The following is a 21891-nucleotide window of genomic DNA, read 5'->3' as shown; positions in this document are numbered from 1 at the left end:
ATTGACATAGATAACAAACAACAAGCTTGCAGACAACTATGTAGTCTTCAATCTTATCTAGAGCAGGTCAGGAAAAGATGACAGATTTCTCCCCCCCCCCCCCAAAAGGACATCGTTATTACTGACACTAGCTGTAATTCCAAATGCACAGTATTCAGTAACTGAATTGATGTCCCCAATTGCCACATTGGAAAGGTAACAATGCCTTGATCAATTTGTGGTAGCCTAATGAAAATATAATAACCCTGAAGATGTTTGAAATACTCAGCAGGTCAGGCAGCATCTGAGGGAGGGGAAACTTAGTTAATATTTCATGTCGGAGCCTCTTTGCCACTCTGACAAGGGGGTTTATTTCACCTAAAACCTTAACTCTCTTTCCACATATGCTGTTGACCTGCAGAGTGTTTCCAGCATTTTCAATGGGGGGGGGGGTGCTTTCCATGCACAGCAAGCTTCCACAGACTGTAGCGTGAAAATGATCAGGTGATCAAGTTAATGGTGATGTGGAGTAAGTGAGAGATCTGTGTCAGGAATGGAATGGAAACAATGGGACAGTCCACCTCCTCTCTCTCTCTATGCAAGCTACTTTGAGAATCAAGAATTTATTATTTAACGCAGAATAAGTTGGCTAAAAATTTATCCATTTTATATAATTAATTAAAATATTTGATTTTAAATGCATTATTTAAATAAACATTCTGCAAGTCCACTTTGAAAAAAAAAGGGGAGCTTAAAGTTTTCCACTTGTAGCAATTTCTCACAAGATGCAAATCATCAAAATTGTACGTTCAGAAGTCCTGGTAAACCCATTGCCCGACTTAGTTAAAACAAAAAAATACATAGAAGATGTGATCAGCTTTGGCCAAGAGGGACTGTTTCCATGAGAGCAGTATCCTGCCTCCTGTAAGTTAGTCTCTGGCATGTGAGTAGATCTCAGCTACTGTCGTGAAACGTCTCAATGTGCTCCGTGTTAGTATCAGCAGGAGCAGCCCTTGTCTATTGCACGTTTTAGTACCAAACTGCCCAGCAAGCAGTGGAACCATTATCTGGAAGTTGTCCTTTCTCCTGGGGTGTCTCTCAAACCCATTCCACCTAATGTTTAATATTAATGGCAGCATATTCTGTGTCTTCATTGTTAGTGAACTTCAGAGATGATTTTCTGCTTAGCACAGATTCACTCAGTGAGGCATAGATGATGGTATCTTGCTGATCTGTGCAAGAGGGCTTTTCTCTCTTCTGACTTTGACGTGGAAAGGACTCATTAACAGTCAAAGGATTGTGACTTGAAGAGCTGACACCTTCAGAAAATTCATTCATATTTTCATAAATTGTAGGTTTCTCATTAATTTCAGTCATATTCTTAAAAGAGAAAAAAAGAAGCAATGAGTTTTGAACACAAAGACATGCTGAATTACAACTAGAAGCTGAGTGTGGCTCATATGCTTCAGACAGACACATTATTAAGGTATTTTGCCACTAATATTTTATGTTAAAGTCGAGCTAAAAGTATCACAGATATCCCACGCTCGAGGGAGTGTGTGGGTCAACTAAACTGCATTTCTTCCTCTGTCATGGGAACAGATGGAGGTTGTCCAGCACCTCTGCCATGTTGGGTGAGAGGGACCATGGCCCTTGCTCCTCGTCCCCAATGCTGTGGTGCCAAGTGTTTGCCCACAGTTGTTCTGACTCCCTCAGACCCTGACAAAACAACGAGAAACAGCCCAACACTCAAGTCCAGTCACCAGACCATTCTTCTGGCTTCAAATACAATCATTTGGCACCTTAGCCCAGCTGTGGTTGAGGGAGGGCTCTGCACTGGAGTAAGGATGAAATTAAGTGAAGCCTCTAGGCTGGACACTAACCAACAGCCAGGCAGGCATAGGTTACCCATTCTGAACCCACTCCCTGTACCCTTTAAAGTCCCACAGTCTAATCCACTCTATTCTCCCTCCCACACCCTCCAGTATCCCACTCACACCCCTTCTCAATCCCCATAGACCCTCTCTCTCCCCCTTTAACCAAATTTCAGGTCAGAGCCTCTTTACAAATCTGCTGAGGGTTTTTTCCTAATCCAAAACTTTAATTCTCTTTCCACAGATGTGCTGACCTGCAGAGCGTTTCCAGCATTTTAATGTGGCCATTCCATGCACAACAAGCTTCTACGGTCTACAGAGTGAAAATATTCAAGTGGCTCATGTTCGACATTCAAAGTGAATTTATTATCAAAGTACATATACGTACAACCCTGAGATCCGTTTTCTTGTGGGCATACACAGTAGATCCAAGAAACATAGTATTAGTCTTAATGGTTGGGGATCTGTGTCAGTGATGGAATAGACACAAAGGGGCAACATAGTATTAGTCTTAATGGTTGGGGATCTGTGTCAGTGATGGAATGGACACAAAGGGGCAAGATTACCTCCTCTATGCCCTCTTTCTCTCTCTATGGTTCTTTGCAAGCTGTCTTGAGGACATCTCCACATTCAAACATATGGAGATGGCTGTTGACTGTTGACATCAATGGATCTGGGGTTGAGCGGGTAAACAGCTTTAAGTTCCTTGGTATCAACATCGCCGAGGACTTCGCATGGTCTGCACACACCAGCTGTGTGGTGAAAAAGGCACAACAGTGCCTCTTCACAGACAACTGATGAAGTTTGGTGTGGGCCCGTAAATCCTAAGAACTTTCTACAGGGGCACAATTGAGAGTATCCTGACTGGCTGCATCACTGCCTGGTGTGGGAACTGTACCTCCCTCAATCGCAGGACCCTGCAGAGAGTGGTGTGAACAGCCCAGCGCATCTGTAGTTGTGAACTTCCCACTATTCAGGACATTCACAGAGACAGTTGTATAAAAAGTGCCCGTAGGACCTTTGGGGACCTGAGTCACCCCAACTGCAATGTAGTCCAGCTGCTACCATCCGGGAAATGGTACCGCAGCATAAAAGCCAGGACCAACAGGCTCTGGGACAGCTTCTTCCACCAGGCCATCAGGCTGATGAACTCACAGTGATTTGAGTGTACTTCTGTGTTACATTGACTGTTCTATTTATTATAAATTACTATGATTGCACATTGCACATTTAGATGGAGACGCAACATAAAGATTTTTTCTCCTCATGTATGTGAACGATGTGAGTAATAAAGTCAATTGAATTCCTCATTTTACCATAACCTGCTGTTTCTACTTCATTGTTTACTTCTTTGATGAAACACCATCTGTTGTTTCTGTTCTAGCAGGAAACCTTTGTCCATAAGTGTGTAGGCCTCCGTTAGTCTTGATAGACCATAGATTTGTGCCTTGGAAAGTTTCCAGGGCGCAAGCCTGGGCAAGGTTTTTTTTAATGGAAGACTGGCAGTTGCCCAAACTGCAAGTCTCCCCTCTCCACGCCACCGATGTTGTCCAAGGGAAGGGCATTAGACCCATATAGCTTGGCACCGGTGTCGTCACAGAGTAATGTGTGGTTAAGTGCTTTGCTCAAGGACACACACGCAGCCTCAGCCAAGGCTTGAACTAGCAACCTTCAGGTCACTAGACGAACGCCTTAACCACTTGGCCACATGATGTAGGTGCAGAATTAGGCCACTTGACCCATCATGTCTGCTCCACTATTTGATCATGGCTGATCCATTTCTCTCTCGACCCCATTCTCCCGCCTTCTCCCCATAACCTTTTACGCCCTGACATCAAGAATCAATCAACCTCTGCCTTAAACACCTCCAGTGACCTGGTCTCCACAGCTGCCAGTGGCAACAAATTCTACAGATTCACCACCCTCTAGCTGAAGAAACTCCTTCTCAGCTCCATTCTAACTGGTTGAGCCCTCTAGTCCTAGACTCCCCCCACTATAGGAAACCTCCTCTCCACATCCACTCAACATTCACCATTGGACAGGTTTCAATGAGATGCCCCCTCACTCTTCTAAATTCCACTGAGTACAGGCCCAGCACCATCAAATGCTCCTCATTTGATAAGCCTCTCACTCCTGGAATCATTTTCGTGCATCTCCTCTCCAATGTCAGCATCAGGGGCTCAAAACTGCTCACAAAACTCCAACTGAGGCCTTCCCAGTGCTGTATAAAGCCTCAACATTACATCCTTGTTTTTATATTCTAGTCCTCTTGAAATGAATGCCAATATTGCATTCCCCTTCCTCACCACCAACTCAACTTGCAAGTTACCCTTGAGGAAATCCTACACGAGGACTCCCAAGTTCCTTTGCACCTTGGATTTTTGAACTTTCTCCCCATTTAGAGAATAGTCTACGTGCTTATTCCTTCTACCAAAGTAAATGACCATACCTGCCAACACTATATCCCATTTGCTACTTCGTTGTCAATTCTCTTAATTTAAGTCCTTCAGCAGACTCCCTGCTTCCTCAACCCTACCTGCCCCTCCACCTGTCTTTGTGTCATCTGCAAACTTGGCCACAAAGCCATCAATTCCGTCATCCAAATCAATAATGTAAAAGCAGGTGGTGTCAACACTGATCCCTGTGGAACACTGCTAGTCACTGGCAACCAGCCAACCAGAAAAGGCTCCCTTTATTCCCACTCTTTGCCTGCTGCCAATCAGCCAATGCTTTATCCATGCTAGTATCTTTCCTGTAAGACCATAGGCCCTTATCTTGCTAAGCAGCCTCATGTGTGACACCTTGTCAAAGGGCTTCTGAAAACCCAAGTACGCAACATCCACCAATACTCCTTTGTCTACCCTGCTTGTTATCTCCTCAAAGAATTCCAACAGATCTGTCAGGCAAGGTTTTCCCTTAAGGAAACCACGCCAACTTTGCCAGTGTGAAGATGTCCAGCAGTTCACCGCTTAATATCAAAAGCGGCACCAAAATTCTCAACACTCTCTTATCATTAATGTGTTTAAATGGGCTCATGGTCCAGCGGCAAACTTATTCGAGATTTAGTAAGAGAACTAATGCTAACATATATATCTAAGGGTCTCTGCTCTATGATAAAACCTGGTAATGCAGCACCTCAGTCTCTCAATTCCTCTCAATTCTCTGCAGATTTACTTCGATGATACTGGAAGCAAAGTTTAAGAAGTGTTATTTAATAGTCATGGCATAATTGTGATAAGTCGCGAGTCCCGGCCGGACAGGGGGATGTGTAGTGATGTGCAAAGTGGAGTGATGGGTGTGGGAGGGATAGAGTGGTGTAGAGAGGGGAGGAACGGAGTGGTGTGTGTGGGAGGAGCAGGGTGGGGTGTGGGGAGAGACAGGTTGGAGAGGGGAGGGGAGGAACGGAGTGGTGTGTGTGGGAGAGCAGGGTGGGGTGTGGGGAGAGACAGGTTGGAGAGGGGAGGGGAGGAACGGAGTGGTGTGTGTGGGAGGAGCAGGGTGGGGTGTGGGGAGAGACAGGTTGAAGAGAGGGAAGGGGCATAATAGTGTGTGTGGGAGGAGCAGAGTGGGGAATGGCAGAGCAGACTCAAGGGGCCAAATGGCCTAATTCTGCTCTTATGTCTTATGGCCTTGTGTGGGATGTTTGATGGTGTGTCAGGTGGTTGTAGAGTGCGTGTGGGGAGAAGCAGGGTGGTGTGTGTGGGAGGGGTAGAGTGGTGTCAGTGAGCTGTGGGGATGTATGATGGACGAGCCAGGACAGGTGAGGATAGATGCAGTTTGTCACTGGATCGAGGTACAGACCGTGGGAAATTCCAGGGTTACCGACAGAAAGCTGTGTCGCGGTTCAGTTAGAGTAATTCTTCAAGGAATTAGCTCAATGAGTCACCTGGTCGTTAAATCTGCTCCACGCCCACCTTCCATCACCCTGTTGCCCTCCTTACCGCGTCCTTGCGCTTGATAGTTTTATGGCTGGATAAAGATGAGGCTTCACTCTCAGACCCAACGTGATGACCGACCGCGCATCAGTTCAATATTGTGGATGGGAGACTGACTAGACTCTCCGACTGTGAGCTCTCGTAAACCTTAAGATGTTACAGGCACAGAGCGGTGGGCTGATAGCAGACTCGGACGATCCGGAGTGCACTGGGTAAACCGTGCGGATCCAGCACGGAGGAGTGAATTCAGGCTGCCTGGAAGGAAGGCGGCAGCATGGAGCCCGTGCGGACGCGAAAGGGCGGTGACCTCGCGGACCGTGTAGGGTGAACCAGGTGTAGGGTTGGTCACACCGAAGGGGCGACTGACTCAGGAATGCACGACCGTATTCGGCCGTGGGGTGAAGCAGGGAGAGCAGGGCGATTGTTAGTGGACCGGGAAATATGAAAAGGTTGTGGTAAAGTGAAGCAAAACGCGGCGGAGGGAAATTAGAATTATATAGGAAGGCGGAATGGAAATCGTAGGTCGAAGGAACTATTTCTGTCCTATACTACCCCACGACTACCGAGGAAGTATCACACTGTGAGAGGGGCTGTACTGGAAATGACACTGTCTGAGAGGCACGTTGCTGTGGGAACCTGGAGCAAAAATGAATAATACGAAAGCAGGAGACATCAAACCTTCAAGAGGACCACAACTTTGTCGTGGCTTGGAGGCTTGTGTGCCTCAATGACCCAGAGAGCTATGAAGGCTGGAGTTGGGGCTTTATGCTTTGTCTCTTGGGAGAGTCACCCATGCCAAACAGGTCAAAGGGTAGAGGACAAACTAAGAGTGGTCCACTGGTCCTCCTGATTCGGGAGGTGCAGCTCAGGGCTAATGACCCTGACCGGTAAAACGAAACTTTTAGGGAAACAGTAATGAAAAAATCCTTCTACGTCCGAGTGTGACGGTATTTCATGAATCTCCACTCGGGACTGACAGTAGTGAAAACTGAGAGGAAGCTACTGACGTGATGAAGGAAGCTCTGAGCGCGGCCAGAGATGGAGGACCTTCATTGCTGCCCTAAACCCCAGCGGCATAACGGGCAGGGGGTAAGTAGGAGACATCGAAGTGTCGGGCTCGGGGTCAGGGGGCTGGTGGCAAGGATTCGTACAGAGGCAGCAGGATGATGTGGGGTGAATCTGGCCAGAGGGATGCGGACCCAGTAGGGCGGAGCTCCGTGGAGTGGCGAAGGCAGGTGTGGACGTGAAAGAGTACAGCAGCCTATGCGGACCTGAAGACCCCTAATCCCTGGGGTACCTACCCAGCTCTGTGGAAGCATGATCCTGGCCTGACCGGGTACTGTGGCCTTGGGACCATGTCCCTTCCCAAGACTTTATCTTCAGCGCTCTCTGTTTCCACAGGCGCTGGGTCATGGCACTGCCTTAGGGTTCTCCTGCCTCAGCACCTCGCCTATGATACAGGACAGGGTGTGACTTCTGAGAATGCTCGCAGCTGCCAAAGGTCAACTCTGGTCCCGGGGAGGAAATGTGTCACACCGCCAGCCACTGGACCTCTGACCACGGACCTCAGCCTCTGGACCTCAGACCACGGGACCTCAGCCACTACAGCTACCGTTGTCCTGACCTTCCTCCACCTTCCCCGTTTAGCAGTGGTGGTAACTCTTTCGGGGCAAGGTAAGTTAGGTTGGGGAGGGAAGTCAAGTGGGACAGAGATATCCAAACTCACACTGTTCACTGACGAGATAAAAGAGGAAGAACTGTCTCCAAGCACAGCAGAGTGAGTGACTAGAGGAGGCCAAAGCAATTGTCAGAAGAACTGGGGGCGGAGGGAGAGGAGGGATGTAGCTAACGCTGTCATCTGGGACTCGCTGCCCATAAGGGTGTTGAGATGTAGAATTGGTGTGAAGTTTCAGAAAGGATTTGGAAAAATGCTTAAAGTGAGGAATTTCAGCAGGGGACCAGGAGTGATTGGACATCCTTCCACAGAGCTAGCACCGGGCTGATGGGCCACATGGCCTGGCATGGTTCTCTGGGAGGAGTTCGGCAGGAGAGTGAGAAAGCCCCGGCTTGAACTTCCGACCCACACCCTCTGAAAATCATAGACTCACATGGTACTGGGTCCGTTGGCTGTTGGCACTAGGCTCGGCTGTCTCCAGGGGCTCTGGAAAACATGGAAGAAGCCAAGTTATGGGCCAGGTGTGGAGGGTAGGGTGTGGAGGTAGAGGGGCAATGCTGCCGAGCCGGGCACTCACCGTGGAAGTTCCGGATGCAGAAGTAGGTGATCAATACAATGATTACGACAGCGCTCACAGTCCCCACAGCAATAATGATGTAAGAGACCCCTGAAATGGAGTTGACAGGACCTTGAGTCATCATTGTAGAGTTTGTTGGTATGACTGCAAAATAGAGACCGGAGTGGTCAGAATCCATGCACTGGGATAGAGGGCAAATCCACCCCCCACTACCCCCCACTACTCTGCGGGAACATGAAGACAGACTTGGCGTTCCTCTGCTGTTTCTTTGTTCTCCCATTACGACCTCTCCAGTATCATTTTCTAGGTCTGATATCCACTCCTGTCTCTCTTTTACTCCTTATATAACTGAAGAAACTTTTTGTATCCTCTTTTATATTTTTGGTGAGCTTACCCTCATATTTCATCCTTTCTAACTTTATGGCTTTTTAGTTGCCTTCTGTTGGTTTTGGAAAACTTTCCAATTCTCTACCTTACTAACCACTAACCCTTACCATATTATATGGTCCCTCTTTTGCTTTTATGCTGAGAGGGTGCAGAAGAGATTTCTCAGGATGCTGCCCAGATTAGAGGGTATGCACTATAAAGAGAGGCTGAACAAACATGGATTGTTTTCTTTGGAGAGGTGAGGCTGAGTTTTGTAAGATTATGAAAGGTACTGATGAGGTAAACATTCAGAATCTTTTCCCCAGGGTATTAACGTCAAGTACAAGAGGACAAGCACTTAAAACAGGGGTGGGGTGGGGAGTTTAGGGGAGATGTGCGAGGCAAAGTTTATTACACAGAGAGTGCTGGATGCTTGGAACAGGCTGAAGAAAGAAGCAGATACAATTGTGGCATTTAAGCTGCTGTTGGGTGGACATGAAAATGTCGGGAATGGAGGGATATGGATTACATACAGACAGAAGGGATGCAGTTTAATTTCACATTGTGTTTGGTACAGGTATCATAGGTCAATGCACCTGTTCTTCTGCTGTACTGTTCAATCTTCTATGTCATAGAAGTCACAGAACACTACAGCACAGAAACAGCCCCTTTGGCCCATCTGGTCTGTGCTGAACCATTAATCTGCCTACTCCCATCGACCTGCACCCACCCTCAATACCCCACTCATCCATGTACCTGTCCAAATTTCTCTTAAATGTTGAAATCGGACCCACATCCACTACTTGCGCTGGAAGCTCGTTCCACGCTCTCACCATCCTCGAGTGAAGAAGTTCCCCCTCATGTTCCCCTTAAACATTTACCTTTCACCCTTAACCCATGAACTCTAGTCGTAGTCTCTCCCTAAACAGTGGAACAAGTCTGCATGCATTTACCCTATCTATACCCCTCATAATTTTGTACACCTCTAAAAAAATCTTCCCTCAATCTTCTACATTCTAGGGAATAAAGTCCTAGCCGATACAACCATTCCCTACAAATCAGGTCCCCAAATCCTGGCAACATCCTCGTAAATTTCCTCTGCACTCTTTCAACCTCATTTATATCTGTCCTGTAGCTAGGTGACCAAAACTGCACACAATACTCGAAATCAGGACTCACCATCTTATACATTTCAACATAACATCCCATCTCCTGTACTCAACACATTGATTAGTGAAGGACAATGTGACAAAAGCTTTCTTTACAGCCCTATCTACCTGTGGTAGAACTGTAGACCAGTATTCCCAGATCCCTTTGTTCTACCACACTCCCCAGTGTTCTGCTACGCACCATGTAAGACCTACTCTGGCTGGTCCTCCCAAAGTGCAACATCTCACACTTGCCTGCAATACATTCCATCTGCCATTTTTCATTGCACTTTTGCGGCTGGTCCAGATCCTGCTGTAAGTTTTTATAGTCTTACTCACTATCCACGACTACACCTCGGTCTTGGTGTTATTCATAGATTTGCTGATCCGATTTACCACATTGATATAGCTGACAAACAACAGTAGACCCAGCACCAATCTCTGTGACACACCACCAGTCACAGGCCTCCAGTTAAAGAGCAAACATTTATTAACTCTCTTTGGCTTTTTCTAGGAAGCCAATATCTGATCCAATTTACTACCTCATCTTGAATGCCAAGCAACTGAACCTTCTTGAACAACCTCCTGCTTGGGACCTTCTTAAATGCCTTAATAAAGTCCATGTAGACAACATGAACTTTCCTGGTAACTCCCTCGAAAAACTTCATAAGATTGATTGGACATGACTTACCATTCACAAAATCATGTGACCAGTCCTAATAAGTCACTGTCTATCCAAATACTTATATTTCTGGTCCCTTAGAATACCTTCCAATAACCTTCCCAGTACTGACGTCAGGCTCAGCAGCCTATAATTTTCTGGTTTATTCTTAGAGCTTGCCTTAAACTATGGGAAAACATTAGCTATTCTCCAATCCTTTAGTATTTCACCTCTGGCCGAGTATGTTTAATTATCTCTTCAAGGGCCCCTGCAATTTCTGCCGTAGCTTCCCACAGGGTCTGAGAAAACACTTCGTCAGGCCCTGGGAATTTATCCACCCTAATTTGCCTCAAGACAGCAGCCATCTGCTCCTCTGTAATCTGTGCAGAGTCTATGACCTCACCGCACCTCCTCACATCTGGAGACTATGCGTCCCTAGCTATTCCCTTGTTCTTAATAGATCTGTAGAAGCTCATCGGGTTCTCCTTTACCTTGTCTGTAAGGGCAACTTTATGTCTTCTTTTAACCCTCCTGATTTCCTTCTATGGTCTTCTTTTGCATTTCTTGTACTCCTCAAGTTCCTCATTTATTCCTACCGGTCCATACCTGCTATGCATATCCTTTTTCTTAAGCAATATGTCTTGTAAATCAATATTCTATAAACTTGTTACCTTTGCCTTTTATTCTGACAGTAATGTATAAACTCTGTACTTTCAACATTTTACTTTTGGAGGCCTCCCACTTAGCAAGTACACCTTTGCCAGAGAACTAGCTATCCCAATACAAACTTGCCAGATCTTTCCTGATGCCATCACCATTGGCCTTTCTCTAATTCAGGATCTCAGCCTGACCAGGCCTATTCTTTTCCATAGTTTATGAAATTAACAGCATTGTGATCACTAAATGCCAAGTGTTCTCTCATCTGCCCTGTCTCATTCCCTAATAAGACTCCAGATATCACACTCTCTCTAGTTGGGACCTCTACATACTGATTAAGGGAACTTTCCTGAACACATTTGACAAACTCTTTCCCATCTAGCCCTTTTACAGTATGGGAGTCCAGCCAATATGTGGAAAGTTAAGATCACCTACAATCACAACTTTATATTTCTTAAAACAGTGTGTGATTACTACAAATCCCATGCACTGTTAGGTGATCTGTAATATAATCCTATTAATGTCGTCGTACCTTTTTTATTCCTCAGTTCTCCCCACAAGGTCTCACTAGACGAGCTCTCCAGTCTGTCCTGACAGAGCACTGTCCTGACATTTTCCATGACTAGTAATGCTAACCCTCTCCCCCCTGCCTTAATCTGTCCCACTCTATCACATCTAAAACAAAGAATCCCTGGAACAATGAGCTGCCAGTCCTGCCTCTCCTGCAACCAAGTCTCAGTAGAGGCTACAATATTGTAATTCCACATGCTGAGCTCATCCGCCTTTCCTACAACACTCCTCGCTTTGAAATATACACAGCTCAGAGCATTAATCCCACCACGCTCAACCTTTTGATTCCTGACTTTGTCTGCAGGCTTAATAACGTCTTCCTTCACAACCACTCCACTATCCAGTGCTCTACTTAACCCCCCCACCCCCACTGGCTGCCAGGACATTAGTCCCCCTTCAGTTCGGGTACAAACTGTCTCTCCTGTACAGGTCCCTTCTTCCCTGGAAGACAGCCCAGTGAACCAAAAATCTGAAGACCTCCCTCCTACACCAACTCCTTAGCCATGTGTTAAACTGTAAGATCTTCCTATTTCTGGCCCACTAGGACATGGCATGGATTGCACTCCTGAGAACACAGCCCCGGAGATCCTGCCCTTTAACTTTGCATCTGACTCCCTGAACTCACTTTGCAGGACCTCATCACCCTTTCTATTCACGTTATTGGTACCGACGTGGACTATGACCTCTGGCTGCTCACCCTCCCATTGAAGAATGCTGTAGGATCAATCCGAGATTCCCCTAACCCCTGCAGCTTAGGCATGTCTTCCTCCTTGTGGTTCCTATCCATCACCTCCTCATTTCCCGTATAAGGCGAAGATAACTAAGCCGCAGCTTCAGTTCCTTAACACGGTCTCTAAGGAGCTGCAACTCGGTGCATGTTGTGCAGATGTAGTTATCAGGAAAACTGGAGGTTTCCTGAAGTTCCCACATTTCACATTAGGAACCAATTCTCTGGACCAATTCTCAGTGCACTACCTATGTAATAACAGAAGTTACTAGAGCCTCTGCCTGTGTTTGCCCAAACCTGTTGAGCCAAAGCCATGCCACTCTAATACTGCTCCGCTCACCCAATGGCCACTCCATCAAATGAATAGTGGCTTGCTCCTCCCACGGTTAGACACTGTCTCGCTACCTCCCCTCCCCTTAGTACAGCCCCTCACTACTGCCACTCCCACAATTTAATGTTCTCTAAGTACTGCCCCTCCCACAGCACCCCACCCATCCAAAACTCCCTCAGTACTGCCCCCTCTCAGTATTGCTCTGCTCATTGGAGCCATTAATCACCAGGGAAAATGACAGGGATTCATGCTGTTCCTATGGTTGTCAGGGGAAAGTGAGTGCTGTGTTTTCGGTGTTATGGTATAAATTGAATGCTGCGCTTTGTACGTTAAGAAGTGTGATAAGTTTATTGCAGACAGAAGCCAAAACACCCTAGGGGTATGAAGTGTGAGAACAGGAAACGTGTTGAGGGCTGTTTTGCACGAGGTGTTATCAAAGGCTGTGGCTTCACACTGGGATAAGATCTGACGGCCCTGGGACCCAGTCACAGGTCCAGACGGAGCAGACCAGCTTGTATTCCTTTCACCTTTCATTGATAATAATATTGTTTTATAGATCAGGGTGGTTCTTCTAGAGGAACCTGGTCACCAAAGGGCTCAGAGAAAGAAGGAGAAACAGAGTTCCCTCCACTGAGGAACCTACTCAGCACCCTGTTAATCAGTCAACACTCTGTTAATCAATGCTAAGATCCCAGAGGGTCACTGGAGTGGGATTCCTCAAGTCCATTAACTGTTCAACTCATCACCATCTCCACATTGATTCCTCAACTCAAACCCAACAGAAATCTCTCCGACTATCCAACTTTCCTTCAGCCCTTCCTTAGAGTATTTGGGGGAAAACATTGTGTGCGGGGAGGTGATGCCAATATCAGTCCTGAATGGGTTGGGTTCTCATTTCAAGGATGTGCTCCTCCCCCCCCCCCCCCCCGCCCCACCTCCATCCCCAGTTGTGGGCACCCCCACAACCTCCCAACAACCTAATCAAACCATTCAATCATGTTAAAATTTCGACACTGTCCTCCGCTAAGTGTCAACACTCCGGAAACTACAAACATAGCCCTGGGCAGCACATTCTCTGAATTTAACCCTTTGAGTTCCTGTATGTTTCGACTGACTCCTGCCTATCTCTGGAACCTTTCTCCGCACTTTGACCCCAAAGGAACTGAAGGCAGCTCTTTGGCGCAGAGCTCTGAACATTCCTCCAAGCCCATCTGCTCAGAATGAAGGCCCACGGACCCAAGAAACCTTCTGTATCTGGTTACATCAGAGAATTACTCTGGCATTGCTAAGCAACAGGGAACAGCCAATGACAATGGCGAAAGAGCCCCTGGTTGGTACCAGCACAGATTGAAGATGATTAATGGTCTCATCTCAGGAGAGCCCTGATAGTTTGAGACCAGGACGAGTCACAGTTTACCAACTCCCCGCAGTAAGTACTGTCTTTAAACAGGAAAGGAAAATCAGCCAAACTCACATTCACCAGTGGTGCTGGGCTCATGAGTAGTCACTTTCACACCTTAGGAAAGAGATAAAAGCCAATTAACAAAACTGTCTTGAATTTTTTGCTTGTAATAATCATTTCACTTCTTGCCTTTTACATCCAGAGGCCTGGATTCTGGTCGTGAAGTGAGAAACAAACAGGTCAAAGCAACACTGAGACACTGGAATTCAGAAAAACTGCCCGAGATAATAAACAGAAGGCGTTCATTCTGAACTATCTTTTTAATTGCAGATAAACCACTTCCTCTGTCACCTTTAAATACGATGCCCCCCCCCCCACTGGCACACAGTGCCTGCTGGGTGCACCGTCTATGAAATGCAATGCAGTTACTCGCCCAGGTTACTCCCACAATACCTCCTAGTCTACAAAAGTTGCAGCAGATGAATGGGACACCATCCCTTCAACTCCCATTTCTTCGTTGTCACTGGGCCTAACTCCCGGAATTCCATCCCCAACAAAACAGTGGAAGCACCTTCAGGAGAAGGTAACTCGCTCCTAACCTTCTCTGTGGGAATTTGGGGATGGGTAATGCTGCTGATACACAGATCCCATATGTTGATCAAAGAGAACCAATCTCACCTGCACACCAGAAAGATTGGCCGCGGTAGAATGTGGACGTGCCTTAATACAATGACCTGAGCGTTCAGGGACCCAAACGGGAGATCCTCTGATGACTGGCCCGACCCTTTCAGAACATGAATGGACCTGGAGCCTAGTCCACGTCACTTTCGTGAAGTGTGCATGGGCTGGTTATCATGGGGAACCACGCTTATTGTGATATCATCAGCATTCGCATCATACGAATAACCCATTCTGATGCAACAATGAAGGAACTCGTGGGGAGAGAGAAGAAAGGGGCAGCTTGCAACCGTACCCCGTTGGGACACAAATGTTATCGAGTGCAGGGTGAAACCATCTTTGAGTACTGGGCCCAGGTAGAACATGGGGAGTAACACGGTGATGCACCATCAATAACTCTGAGACGTGGGTTAAGGTAGGCTTTTATTGGCTGGAAGAAAGCACAAGCAGCGAGTGACCATCACACAACATCCTGGAGACTGAGGAAGGGTCTGTGGCTCCAAACGCCTTTATACCGGGGTCTGTGGGAAGAGCCACAGGAGCAGTCAGCCGGGGGGTGGGGGGGGGGGTGTCCAGATGGGTTTAAGTAGTTCACCGCACACGGACACAACCAAGATTGTATAGTGGCTAGCCTGATGCCATCACAGCTCCGGCACCATCCTGTAAGGAGTTTCTGTATATCCTTCCCATGGAATGTATGGGTTCCCCCCGGCATCTCAGGTGTTCTCCCACAGTCCAAAGACATAATGGGTAGGCTAATTGGTCATTGTGTGCTGGAATGGCATGGCTGGAAGTGCCAGAAGGGCCTACGCCACACTGTACAGCTAAATAAATAAAGAAAGTGTTGGAGGAACTCAGCAGGCCAGGCAGCATCTATGGAGAGGAATAAACAGTCGATGTTTTGAGCCAAGACGCTTCACTAGAACTGGGAAGGAAGGGGGAAAGAACCCAGAATCCCACTGGGAAATTGAGAGTTTCCTATTTCCCTCAGCATCCGCTGGAGGCATTCCCGGTCCTACCAAAGAATTCCTTGATTCAGGAGATCTGGGCATCGCAGGCAAGGTTGGGGTTGCCAGCTTGAAACATTCAGTCATTTGATGAAGGTGTTTCCATGGTGCGGTTGGGGAAGGAGTTTGAGGGTTTGAACACAGTGATGGTGACAGAACGATAATACATTTCATGGATGGGACTGTGTATGGCTTGGAGGGGAATCTGGCTGCCCAACCTATCTCAGTGGTAGAAAGGATGGATTTGTGAGGAGCTGTCTCAGAAGACAGGGGACCTTGACTGTGGTGGGTGTGCAACACCCACACATCCCCTCCTTCTGACCCTCATGTTGTGCGCCAGTGGCAGGGGGAAGGGGGTGGTTTTAGAGAGGTGGGTGGGGAGCTGGTCATGTGGGCTGATTTGTCCTGGATGGTTTTAAGATGTCTTGAGAGTTTTTGGAGCTTGGATAGCTCTGTGGAGAGTGTCCCATCCCCCTCCTGACTTTGCCTTCTGGGACCTTGGCGTGTCAGGAGGTGAGTCAGTTGCCGCAGGATGCCGAAGGACTGAGGCTGGTTTGTGTTGGTGATGGAGGGGAGGGGTGGGGTGGAACAGCAATGGGAATGCAATGGAATGTGGCAGGTAGGTAGTCACTGCCTGGTCAGTGGTGACGTGGTCAGCCCATTCCTGAGTGTGGTCCAGGTCAGCCTGCAGAGGAGAGGCACACAGCTCCCATTCACTAGAGACCCCTTCTGATCTTATACAATGCAAGGACGATCAACGATGAGGGGTTGGGTGATCTGATAGTTGTTGTGCGAGGGAGGGGTTGGGGGTATTATGAGCTACAGAGATTCCATGATTGACCACTAACACCCACACACCCCCTCCTTCTGACCCTCAACTGTCGTGAGCTCTTTGAGCTTGTGCTGTGAGCTGCAGAGCATTGACTTTTTCAGAGCATCAGAATTGTTTAAATGTTGTTTAATAAGATCCATTAATCATTCAAAGTTCTTTGCATATTTCTTGAGCAACTGGTTCTTTGTAATGCGGTCTCCCGGTGCCTTCTGGCTAAGCTTATTTAGTTTATTTTGATAGGCTTGGGGATTCCATATTACTTGTATTTTTTAAGCTGACGCCCAATTAATGCTAATCATGGGGTCCTAGTTTGGAGAAGTTACTCCTCGCGGTATTGCTCAGCTAAGCCACCGATGTTTTTGTTTGGAATTATTATGAATAAACTCGTGTTGTTATCTCTACATCGAGCCTGTCTTTCCTCTGCACTTGGGTTCCGATATTGCCAACGCATGCCGTAACACCAACCACTGGAGTTGTTGCCCGATGCCCAAGGACCTTCGGGCTTTTCTGGGCTCCTTGATGCCAAACTCAGTCGAGGGTTGTCGACGCTAGAGTCCAGCTCTTTAGTCCATGACTGTGATGTGGTCAGGAGCCGAGAGCGAGATTGTGAGGAGGTTGTTGGGAATAAATGGCGACACGGTCGAGCAGCGGTTAATGTAACTCTACTGCAGCACCAGCGACATGGGTTCAGTTCCTACTACTGCCCGTAAAGTGTCAGTACATTCTCCCCGCGACCACTTGGGTTTTCCCTGGGTGACCCAGTTCCTTCCACATTGCAAAAACGCACGATAGGAGGTTAATCGGTCAGGCTGGTGATCTTAGCAACTGGAAGGGCCTGTTACCTGTACCACTTTAAACAAACAAAATGCTGTTTGACAGCTCTGTCGGTGACTCCACGTGTGTAGAATGGAAGCAGGTGGGAGCAGGCGTGGGACGTGGCCAAGGGACGTACAATGTTGGCGCCTTGGTCAGCTAGGATGGTGAGAGGGGGTAGAGGTGAGATTCAGCCCCAGGCAATACATAACGTGCAGTGTAATTAACTTACTTCAGCACAATAATGTTACAATCAATAACTTTCCACAGTTAAAGAACTGTCAGTACTCACCATGTACATTCACTGTGATGATGTGTCCTTTTACCATCTCATTATTTCGTTTGGCTTGACATTGATATTTGCCGCTGTCAGTCAGGTTAATGGAAGGGACTGTGTAAACTATAAACATCTTGTTATTGTATGTCTCGTTTTCGTTTGACAATGGTTCGCAACTGTTTCCACGCCGCTTGCACCAATCTGCGAATAGTGGCTTTTTTTCACAGAACTGCACTGTACAGTTCAAAGTCATAGCGTCCCCAATGGAGTAATTGAACGTAGCTTTACGATACATCACAGAAAAATCACAACCATCGCTTTCATTCGCTGCAAGAGAAAAGTGGAGATCTTTAGAAAAAGGATCAGTCATGATTGAACGGCGGAGCAGACTAGATGGGCCAAATGGCCTAGTTCTACTCCTATGTCTTTTAGAAGTCAGAGATGAAGAGAGAAAGAGGGGGAGGGTGAAGAGGGAAGAGGGAGATGTGGAGAAGGTGTCATGAAGGGGTGGGAAAACGTAAAACATCGGACAGTCCACAACGTTGTGCCGACATTTTAATCTACTCTAAGACAATCTAACTCTTCCCTCCCCATAGCCCTCCATTTTTATTTCATCATGCGCCTATCTAAGAGTCTCTTAAACGTCCCGAATATATCTGCCTCTACCAGCAGCCCGGCACCCAAAACTCTCTGTGCAAAGATCGTGCCTCTGACATGGCCCCTGTACTCTCCTCCACACCTTAAAATTACAGCCTCTCGATTTAGCTGTTGTCACCTGGCTGTCCACTCTATCGATGCCTCTTTTCATCCTGTACACCTCTCATCCCCCTTCGCTCCAAAGAGAGGTTATACTTCCAGATACACTTCTGAACTGCGATTGATTGTAGCCTGTAATTTCCCCTTTAGTTTTGTACTTTCGATCCGATTAAACGATCTGGTGCTCTTGCAGTCTCCTGCGGGATACGGTGACCTAGACTTTGATGAGTGCAGGTAGGACAGGGGCGGGACACTGCACCGGAGAAACACGAACCCAATTAATGCTGCGCCGCTGGCTAGAAGCGCCCAGCGTTAAAATTGTCGAGGATGAGAGCAGAAAATGCGTCTGACCATTCCCCCTCTCTTCTCGCTGCTACCATCAGGGCGGAGTTGGTCCCGCACCGCCAGGTCCCGGGGCAGCTGTGCCCTGCGGCCGCCGGGCTCCGTGTCGCACGGACCATCACTCGCCGTGGCCGTTCCGAGTTGTGGGCTTTCTTTCGGGGACTCTGCGGCTGATGTTCTGCATGTTATTTGTTTACTTTTTATTATCTGCCCGATTTGTTCTTTACCATACATTGGGTGTTTGGCTGCCCTGCTGTGTGGGTTTTAAGAACGGGTCCTGTTGTGTGTAACCTCACCGGGCTCGGACACAATCTTGGCTCTGCTAATAGCCACGTGACCAGGCCACCTTTCGCAAACAATATACAGCTCGGGTCGGCATGATTTGGGGTTCAACCGAGCAAGAACATCGTGATTACGGAAACCTCGATGAGAGTGAAAGCCGTGTAAATGCTGCCCGTACAGAATTGTCGGTCGCTAGAAATAACAGGCCGTACACCGCATACAACTATAAAGAAAGTATATTTACAAATTTTAGCTATCAAACGGTTAATATGAAAAAGAAAAGAAAAGGGCGCAAGCAACGCACACCAAAAGCTGAAGGAGCTCAGCAGGCCAGGAAAAGAGTACGTAGTCCATGTTTCAGGCCGAGACCCCCCAGATGTCGACTCTTTTCCATAGACGCTGCCTGGTCTGCTGAGTTCCTCCAGCATTTTGGGTGTGTTGCTTGGATTTCCAGCATCTGCAGGATATCTTTTGTTTATAAAAGGGCCCATTAGAGTTAAACCAGACAAATGCTCACGAGAAAGTTGGAACTTGTGTAGGTGGTGTCTTTTTCTCATGTGCTGGACTGTATGAAAGCACACACCACATTCCGAACTTCCCTGCCAGGCAACTCCAACAATCTGGCTCTCTCTCAGGAGTCTTCCTTGGAGCCAGTCATCTGCACAAAGCACTCCATGCAAAGGGGACTGTCCTCCGGAGGCGGCTTCCCTTCTGTCCCTCTCTGCAGCTCCCTCAAGAGCCTCCAAACCAGACTACCCTCCTTCAGAAAACTCTTCCCCACAATCCTGACTCACATTCCTGAGCTGACCAACCGGCCTTCTTAACCTAGCCGAAACCAAAACATTCTACCGGCAGGACACACAGCTTTTGCGGACAACTGCTGAAATAAAATACCTACAATATAGCAGTAGAAATCTTAACCAGGGCTGAAAGCACTCCCCACCCCCCCCACCACAAAAATAGTCATGTCTTCATGAATTCATGAATGTTGAACTTATTAAACCACTATTAATAACACGTATTCAAATGAATTTTGTGTTTTCAAGACCCTCAATCCATTGGTAAATGAAGGTAGCATATCTCACCATGGAAATGGACAGACCACTCTGCTTTTCAGGTCCATCCTCTGCCAGCCTAGCTAGGGGTTTCCTGACTCTCTGGGACCTCCTTATCATCTTCAGCTTCTCCAGCTTCAGCCACTCCTTGTGACCGTTTCTGTTTACTGGAGGATGCCTCTCCGCTGTCTGATGGCTCAGGTCCCCATGCTTCATGATTAAACTTAGCTTCCTTCAGTTCAAGCAGGTGCCGCTGAACATCTTCAACCTCCATTGGTGCAAACCAGTGAGGCTTCTCTTAGAAAGAGGTGTCCTCAGTCACTCTAGCAGTGTGGCCAGCACACTTCGAGCAGCCAACATCAGACTCGTCGGTAGAACAGACATCTTCATGTTCGAACATCTTCTCATTCAATCTCCTTTTCCATTCCTCGGGTATTGGTGATTTACCGAAGTTGAATGATGTTGAAGTCAACTTCCTTGATCCAGGAGACTTTCTCTTCTGGTTCCCCCAGAAATCTTGTCACTACCATCGCAAGAAAAAGAGGGGCAATCAGGATCCCACATCTGAGGGTAACATCTCTTCCTGAGGTGTTTCTGACAATCACTGTCAACCTGCTTGTGGAGACAGTCAAAGATACCTGTAGTTCAGGTGTCACCAGCACCCCTGCAGGTAAGCGTGCCCCTTCCTCCTGATCATCAGGACTAGCCACCTGGTGGGCCGAGTCCAAGTTTGGGGGCTCCTGTCACTCCAGCTACTCCTCCAGGATGTAACACAGGCTTAGACTGGGCGTATTGCCCAGTTCCTCATTTCTGCTCATGAACCTGCTTAGGAGGAACTTGCCCCTTCCCTAAAGCAGTTCTATACTCAGGGTGAGTGAACAAGATTTTCACAAAGTTCTCTCCATTCCTCTCCTTGAATGCTCCCACGTATAGCATAGGAATCTTAACCAGGGCATTATATGTGTTTCTTTGTTTTTTTGGCGGCCTGTAGGAAGACGAGTCTCAATGTTGTATACGGTATACATTCTTAGAAAATAAATGTACTTTGAACTTCGAAGAGAAAAGTCCCAGCATACCTTATAAGACATGCTGTTTAATCCAGGCCATTCTGATAAATCTACACTGTTCGGAAAGCTGCCAAACTTTGTTGTCATCTGGAAACTTCCACTTCCTTATCCAAGTCATTTATAAGGATCACAATGAGCATAGGTTCCTAAACAGACCTCTAAGGAACTCTTCAAAGTTCAAAGTAAATTTATTATCAAAGCACATATATGTCACCATATACAACCCTGAGACTCATTTCCTTGTGGGCAAACTCACTAAATTCAAGACACATAATACAGACAAAAATACAGACATAAAAAGAAAACACCCAACAGGATGGACAAACAACCAATGTGCAAGATGCAACAAATTATGCAAATACAAAAGAAATAGAGAAATAATAATAAATAAATAAGCAATAAATATTGAGACCATGAGACGACGAGTTCTTATAAGTGAGCCCATAGGTTGTGGGAACAGTCAGTGATGGGGTGAATGAAGTTGAGACAAATTATCTCCTCTGGTTAAAAAGCCTAATAGTTGAGAGGTAGTAACTGTTCCTGAATCTGTTGGTGTGGGTCCTGAGGCTCCTGTACCTTCATCCTGATGGTAGCAGCGAGAAGGGGGCATGGCCTGGGTGGTGGGGGTCCCTGATGATGGATGCTGCTCTCCTGCAACAGCGCTCTGGGTAGATGTGCTCAGTGGTGGGGAGGGTGCTCTCTGTGATGAACTGCACTGTAGGATTCTTCATTCATGGGCATTGGTATTTCCACAGCAGGCTACAATGCAACCACACATCTAGAGATGCTTGCCAAAGTTTTAGATGTCACGCTGACTCTTTGCAAACTTCTAAGGAAGTAGAGATGTGCTTTCTTCGTAACTGCACTTACTGCCCGAGAC

The 21891-nt window shown here is 47.2% G+C and overlaps 1 protein-coding gene across 4 annotated transcripts in view; it reads right to left on the bottom strand.

Annotated features, from left to right (window-relative positions):
- Window positions 1-481: 481 nt before the first annotated feature.
- Window positions 482-21891, bottom strand: part of si:ch211-214p13.8 (uncharacterized) — a 34225-nt gene continuing 12815 nt past the window's right edge. The window contains exons 1-6 of one of the 4 annotated variants that reach the window (XM_059970550.1): window positions 18617-18764; window positions 17525-17836; window positions 13975-14016; window positions 8041-8184; window positions 7897-7949; window positions 486-1359 (exon numbers count right to left, since the gene is read on the bottom strand). In XM_059970550.1, the coding sequence (XP_059826533.1) occupies window positions 1093-1359; window positions 7897-7949; window positions 8041-8184; window positions 13975-14016; window positions 17525-17804 (786 nt within the window). In that variant the 5' untranslated portion in view covers window positions 17805-17836; window positions 18617-18764 and the 3' untranslated portion in view covers window positions 486-1092. Of the gene's footprint in view, window positions 1360-7896; window positions 7950-8040; window positions 8185-13974; window positions 14017-17524; window positions 17837-18616; window positions 18765-21891 lie in introns of those variants that run through there. The other 3 variants (XM_059970547.1, XM_059970546.1, XM_059970548.1) reach the window with 3 other exon arrangements.

The sequence above is a fragment of the Hypanus sabinus genome, chromosome 5 (genome assembly GCF_030144855.1).
Source record: "Hypanus sabinus isolate sHypSab1 chromosome 5, sHypSab1.hap1, whole genome shotgun sequence".
Taxonomy (NCBI): Eukaryota; Metazoa; Chordata; class Chondrichthyes; order Myliobatiformes; family Dasyatidae; genus Hypanus; species Hypanus sabinus.
Note: the sequence above shows the minus strand (reverse complement) of the source record. Positions and strands in the feature narration are given on the sequence as shown.